General features: G+C 42.1%; 1 protein-coding gene across 1 annotated transcript in view; it reads left to right on the top strand.

The window, feature by feature from the left end:
• The first annotated feature begins 333 nt into the window (after positions 1-333).
• Positions 334-6828, top strand: part of sh3bp1 (SH3-domain binding protein 1) — a 19008-nt gene continuing 12513 nt past the window's right edge. The window contains exons 1-3 of the mRNA XM_046068464.1: positions 334-575; positions 4678-4720; positions 4863-4967. Coding sequence (XP_045924420.1) covers positions 526-575; positions 4678-4720; positions 4863-4967 — 198 coding nt within the window. The 5' untranslated portion in view covers positions 334-525. The remainder of the gene's footprint in view (positions 576-4677; positions 4721-4862; positions 4968-6828) is intronic.

The following is a 6828-nucleotide window of genomic DNA, read 5'->3' as shown; positions in this document are numbered from 1 at the left end:
ATACTAACCACAACCTGCCAGAAGGAAATTTTAAAAGTGCAGCCAAATCTAAGGAATGATACTACGCACATTTTGATGTTTTGTTCTCCTGAAAAACTGAATAAAAACCAAATGCTCCACTATTATACCTCTGTAATGTCAGGGGTAACATCACATCACTCATTCTGCTCTGTGGACATGTGTTGTACACTGTAGTTACAATAGTGTCAGTCAAACCTGAACAAAATCTCGCTTTCCCGTCACGGCTGACACTTCATCTGTGCAACTTCCTCATTCTCTGGCTTCTGTTAGATGTGACTTTGGAGCGCACTCCTGAAACAAGAACAAAAACTGACGACCCAAACACGCACACATAAACACACAAAACAACAACCACAGAGGCAGAGGCGGCCAGTCTGTACCATCGCTCCCTGATGAAATAACACAGCTGGGCACTGTGTGGACGTTTTTGGAGCAGGATACCTTGTGGGGCTCAGCAAGACTGAGAAGGTCAGACAGAAAAGCTGCTTAGACTTCTCTGCCAGCATGCTCCGGCAGTCTCTCAGCCTCCTGAAACAGTTTGGCTCTGCGGCAAAGTAAGTGCTTTACCTGGTATATTTCTGTAGAATAGGTTGCATTGAAACTGCAATTAGCACATCAAGGATCTCGCACGCATTTGAGCTTTTTATGTGAACCTGAAAGTGGCATGGTTTAGTGTAGGAAAAGGATTTTGGTCTGATAACTCAAACATGACCATCTCGGGGGAAGGGGTTCAGAGTTTACCTGGTTTTTATTTCTCAGCGATCACAGCAGCGACTATTGGAGTGTCACTGTGTAACTTTTGAAAGAAGAAAAAACACCTTCTTCCTCTTACAAATGAAAAGTTTAATTCATGCGCAATAAATCACACGCTTACTCAAGGCAGTCCACTTTGAGGTTTTGCTGCTCCATGATGTTACTTGGTCTTGACGACCAGTGTTGTCAAACTTTAGATAGACATCGCTGTAAAACTGACACCTGAGTTAGATTGACTGCACTTACAAATCTGCTTGTGCAACCACTAAACTTTTGTTTTATCATTTCCCATAAACATCATTTGCTCACTACAGTGGCTTTTGTTTAGCAAAAGATGAAGTTTATACCAGGAGGTTTTCAAAGTCTGAGACTGCGGGCCTCCCCTCACCACCCCTTAGTTTACTTGGTTAGTTTTCCGACTTCACCAAATATATAAAAGGTTTCTCCCAAGACATTAATTGTTTCTGACTCTGGTGAAGTGGGAAAGACAGTACACCCCCAAACACCCCCAAATACTGTATCTTTGAACAATAACCAATATTCTGTGTCATCTCCCTTTGATAACTAATCTCCCTGGAACAGTTTGGTGCCCCCCTTTGAAGGCCTGCACTTTGAATGAAAAACTCTGTTTTATATTTTAAAGGTGCTGCTAAGAATCTACATCCCAAAGTCTTCCTCACGACCCCTTAGTGTTAATGTTAGGACGGATCATTCCCTCACTTTATTTTCCTCAAATCCAGAAACCTTTATGGACTTTCACAAAAGCCAGAGCATCATTAACTGCTATACTGAAGGGGTTTTCATTTCAGCGCGATACTCTGCTTTGAGGAAATGCTGAATTCTGCTTTGGTTGCCATGTTCTCGTTTTCACATTTGCAAACCCTGTGTTGAAAAATGTGTAAAGCTGACATGCCACCGTTGCTGGTTCCTCTTTAGAGTGAAACGTACTGTTTGGGTTTTGATGGAAACCTCTGGCTTCTCTACACGTGAAAGCCAGAAAGGTTCAGCACACCTGAGTGGACAAACTTGTGGTTGAGCAACACACACTGTGAAGGCGGCGGTTGTCTATCTGGGGGTTGATGCTCTTTATGGTTTTGTGGAATCTCTCTGGTAACAAAACTTTGACGCAATAAAAAAACTATTTCTTGCAGTTTATTTTATTGAAATGTTAGTAATAATACCATGATAAACCTTAACCAAGAGAAGAAGATTTGTCATAGCTGATCATCACCCAGCCAGGCTGAGTAGGTGTTATTTTGTTTCACACATTCATGGGCTGAACAGGTTGATTGCCTCTGATCTAGAAAGTTTGTGTCTGTGACTGACGTTCGCAAATCAGCGGGTGATCAAATCCTGCACCCACACCCTGTTTGGTTTTCTTGTTACAAACTTGCATGCAACAGGGCTAAAGGAGAGTGTGTGTGTGTGTAGGCCATATTGCCTCTATACCTCTGATGCACTCTGGTTTAATAATAAACCTACACAGCGTGCATCTGCAGCAGAGCAACGTGGGCTTCAGCTACCACAGCAGCACACCTAGTTCTCAGTTTGTACTGACGCTATCACCTTGGACAGTAACAACACAATAATTCTGATTGATACATATATTCTTTGTCACTGTGGTCAGGGATTAACCTCCATTATAACAGCACTGAATGACACTGACTATTGGTCTAGACATACACCTCCACAGACCAGTGTTGGGGAGAAACTAGTTCCGTGTAATGTAGTTACATAATTTAATTACAAAATAAATGTCACAGTAAATGGTTACTGTTACTGGGATTAAATGTGTATATTAAGTTACAGTCAACTTATGAAAATGTTATGAATTACGTTGAATATTTTCAGTAAAAAGCTCGGCTATATGTTGAATAATATTAATTTTGTTGCTTTGCATGTTTTTCATGTGCAAAACTGCCTCTCGAAAAAAGTATTCCAAAAGTAATAAAGGGTAATAAGTTACATCACAATGACAAAGTAAGTGTAATGTATTGTCATTGGTAACCTATTACATTTAGAAAGTAACTTTCCCAACACTATCACAGACCCAAACACACTTTTACTTTCTAAACAAACACTGCTGCTTAATAAACCATCTGCTTACATGCTCTGATGTAATTTTACTCTTTGTAGAATAACATTTTTTTCCACCTCAAAAGGAAAAGTTGAAATGAGTCAGAGATTTTAAAAAAGGAACTTGGGTGTGTTTCAAGCACACTGGGGAATTCTCCTCTTTGTGTTTTGAAACGTCAGATGTCAGGTCGACAGGAGGAAACGAGAACCTGCATCTTGGAGGTGCTGAAGCTTATCTGACCTCTTTGCGAACTGGGTTGGGCTTCCTTTTGGGGTGATACAAGCTTGAAGATGTTCTCAAAGCTGCAGAGGAATTTGTTGTGTTTCGCCCCACTCTGTTACTCTCTTTCCCTCGTTTTTAAACGACTGTGTGTCGCAGCAGAGATAGAAGAGGGTTTTGGTATTTCCCCTCCCTCCTCTCACAGAGCTGGTACTGAAGCAAACCACAGCTGCAGCCCGCACACGCCAGGTTTAGTTTGCTGGCTTCAGGTTGCTTGTCAGTCAGGCCTAAAAACTGTCAGCTACCTCAGAGCAAAAGAGGTGTACTTGTACAATGGTTTATATTTATAATCATCTGATTTAGGACAATAATGTCATCAATGCTTCTTAGTAGGTTGCTTTTAAAGGTCTACCAGCACATGAATGCAGCACATTAGTTATATTGTTTTTTATTCAAAATATAACATATAAACCATTTATAGTGTGAATTTGTTGCTGTTATACTGGAAGAGCTTGTATGCTGCTGCAACTTTTATACTTTTTTGCATATTACTTATGTTGCATTGTATATTCCATTTTAAATGAATTTTATGCAAGGTTTTCTCATTACTACCAGACACTAATTTCTGTCCAAAACATCACATCTGTGCCTTCCTAAGAAACCCAGAAGTACAGTACATATGATTCCAAGGTGACATCTTGAAATGTGTTTTGTTCAACCAACAGCCCAAAAAGTAAAGATATTTTATTTACAACAATATAAAACCGCGCAAAAGCAGCAAATCCTCACATTTAAGAGACAAATGTTTTTTCCTTCACAAGGGGGAAGTTGCTGTGGCCAGGCGGGAACATGACAAGGCTTGTCACTTTTACACCATCGCTTGTGTTCAGATTAAACAAATGAGATATAATTTAGTTTTTAGAGATGCTGTATGGGATTAGAACAGTCTCATTAGTATTCACAAACAAATGTCGAGATACGTAACCCGTCAAACACATTGCATCTGTATATCTGGATCCTGTGCCTCCAATTTCCACTGAAATTGTTGTGCGACTCAAACAGCACGGAAGAACAGTCTCAAAAAGAATCCACACAGATAGGTTTAGATTCACAGATATATTTCCATTGAAAAATGCTAAGTTGATGTACAAATGATGATATACAAGGTGTAAATTAGAAGCACAGATGTGGATCCAGATGTTCTAATCCCACAGTGCTGGTAGGTGGAGTTAGGTAGGCCAGCTGTTTACAGACACGACAGTGGTATCAATCTTCTCATCTAAATAGTATATATATGAATGTATTATCAATGGATATTTGTGGGTTTTGGACTGTTGGTTGAAAAAAAACAAGCAATTTTATTACATCACTGTTGCCTTTAGGAAATTGTGAATTTTACAAACTTTTGACATTTTAAAGACTAAATTAAAATATTAGAATATAATCCTCAGATTAATTAATAATGAAAATAATAATTATAATTAAAGGATATTCAAATATCCAAATTATTGTTTCATAATGTTAAACCAGTTGTTTTTGGCACTAGTTTTGAGAATAAATTTGTTTTCCTGTATATTCAATAACCAACGCAACATACACTTCTGCAGGTCACACGATGCCACTGAACTTCTACATGAGGACCTGGTTTTGGTGAGAACATACATACATAACTAATCACTGCAACAAGTTAATGACAGAGTTTTATGAAACACCAGACACTACCACATGCAACAGATCACATTGGTTTCGGCTCTAAGTGTTCCTGCATGTGTGCGTTTCTGACTGAATGAAGGTGGAGCAGCGGGTGGAACCAGCCAAGAAGGCGGCTCAGGTCCTTTACAAGAAGCTGCAGGGCTGCATGCAGAGTCAGCAGGGGCTGGAGGCTGAAAAACGAATGGTACTGAAACTATTGCATCCATGAGGACCAGTCAGGAAACATTTGATTGGTTTATTGATTGCTTATCCCTACAGGAAAAGCCTATTGTTCCATCACTGTTGGTCTCACACCGCCGCAACCGCCGCAACCTGTCTCCCACTCACTTTGCCTCAGTGGTAGCTTCCGCTTTACCTTCCCTCAACAAATTTTCCTCACTTGAGGTCAATGATGCCACACAATGTCTGTGCCCTACACTAAGCTCGTGCCTGGATAGCCTGTGTCCTCTATCCACCAATCCTGCTCGCCCAAACCAGTCCCACCCGTGGCTAACTGATACCATCCGCGGGCTCCGTACTGGTCTCAGAGCTGCTGAAAGAAAATGGCGAAAAACCAAAGACCCTGCCGACCTCAAGGGCTACCAATTGCTCCTATCCTCCTTCTCGACAAGCATCAGTGCTCCCAAAACTGCGTTCTATAATAACAGAATTAGCAGTGCCACTGACTCAAGGAAATTATTTTCCACTTTTAAAGCGCTACTGAATCCTCCTCCACCTCCACCACCCACAAACTTGTCTGCTGATACCTTTGCTGCCTTCTTCACAGGCAAAGTGGAGGCTTTAACTAGCCAATTCTCTGAAAAAACTCAAACTCAATCATTGTAGCAGTCCTACTACATCTTTTCCTCTGTCCTCCCAGGTCAGTGGTTCTTCACTCTCCTCGTTTACTCCTCTCACAGAGAGCGAAGTATCAGAACTCTTGACCCGTAGCCGTCCAACTACATGCCCACTTGACCCGATTCCTAAGAATCTCCTCCAAGCCATATCTCCTACTGTGGTCCCGACAATCATGTGATAAATACTTCTCTGGCTTCAGGAACCTTCCCGACCACTTTCAAAAGGGCTCGGGTTACACCCTTGCTCAAGAAGCCCTCAGTTGACCTAACTCAAGTTGAGAACTATCGACCAGTGTCTCTTCTACCATTTTTATCCAAAACTATTGAGCCGGCAGTATTCAAACAGGTCTCAGAATTCCTCTCACGGAATGACCTCCTAGATCCATACCAGTCTGGTTTTAAGAGTACCCACTCTACTGAAACGGCTCTTCTGTCTGTCTCAGAAGCCATAAGGTCTGCTAAAGCTGCAGCCCAATCCTCATTTCTTATCCTGCTTAATCTATCAGGTGCCTTTGACACAGTCAACCACAGGATCCTGCTCTCCGCTCTCTCAGCAATGGGCATCTCGAGTAAAGCACTCCTGTGGTTCGAATCCTACCTCTCTGGGCGCTTCTACAATGTTTTTAGCAAGGACAGTTATCCTCCTCCCACTGCCTCTCCACAGGGGTGCCCCAAGGCTCAGTGCTAGGGCCCCTTCTCTTCTCAATTTACACCACCTCACTGGGGCTGATCATTCACTCGCACGGCTTCTCTTACCACTGCTATGCAGACAATACGCAACTCTACCTATCCTTCCCACCAGGCGATCCCACCGTCTCGGTGAGGATCACAGACTGTCTCTCGGACATATCTGCATGGATGAAGGCTTGGCACCTTCAACTAAACCTCTCTAAGACTGAACTCTTGGTCATTCCAGCCAAGTAATCTATCCACCATAACATCAAACTACAAATTGACTCCTTAACCATCACTCCAACTAAGGTGGTGAGAAACTTTGGTGTCATGATTGATGACCAGCCGTCCTTTTCAGACCATGTTGCTGCCGTCTCTCGGGCATGCCGCTTTGCTCTATACAACATAAGGAAAATCAGGCCCTACCTCACTCAGTACGCCACCCAGCTTCTGGTACAGGCCATGGTTATCTCTCGCCTCGACTATTGCAATGCCCTCCTAGCAGGTCTTCCAGCTTGTGCAGTGAAACCCTTACAA

The sequence above is a fragment of the Micropterus dolomieu genome, linkage group LG14 (assembly GCF_021292245.1).
Source record: "Micropterus dolomieu isolate WLL.071019.BEF.003 ecotype Adirondacks linkage group LG14, ASM2129224v1, whole genome shotgun sequence".
NCBI classification, from domain to species: domain Eukaryota; kingdom Metazoa; phylum Chordata; class Actinopteri; order Centrarchiformes; family Centrarchidae; genus Micropterus; species Micropterus dolomieu.
The sequence above is the reverse complement of the archived record's forward strand: the minus strand, read 5'-3'. Positions and strand labels throughout refer to the sequence as shown.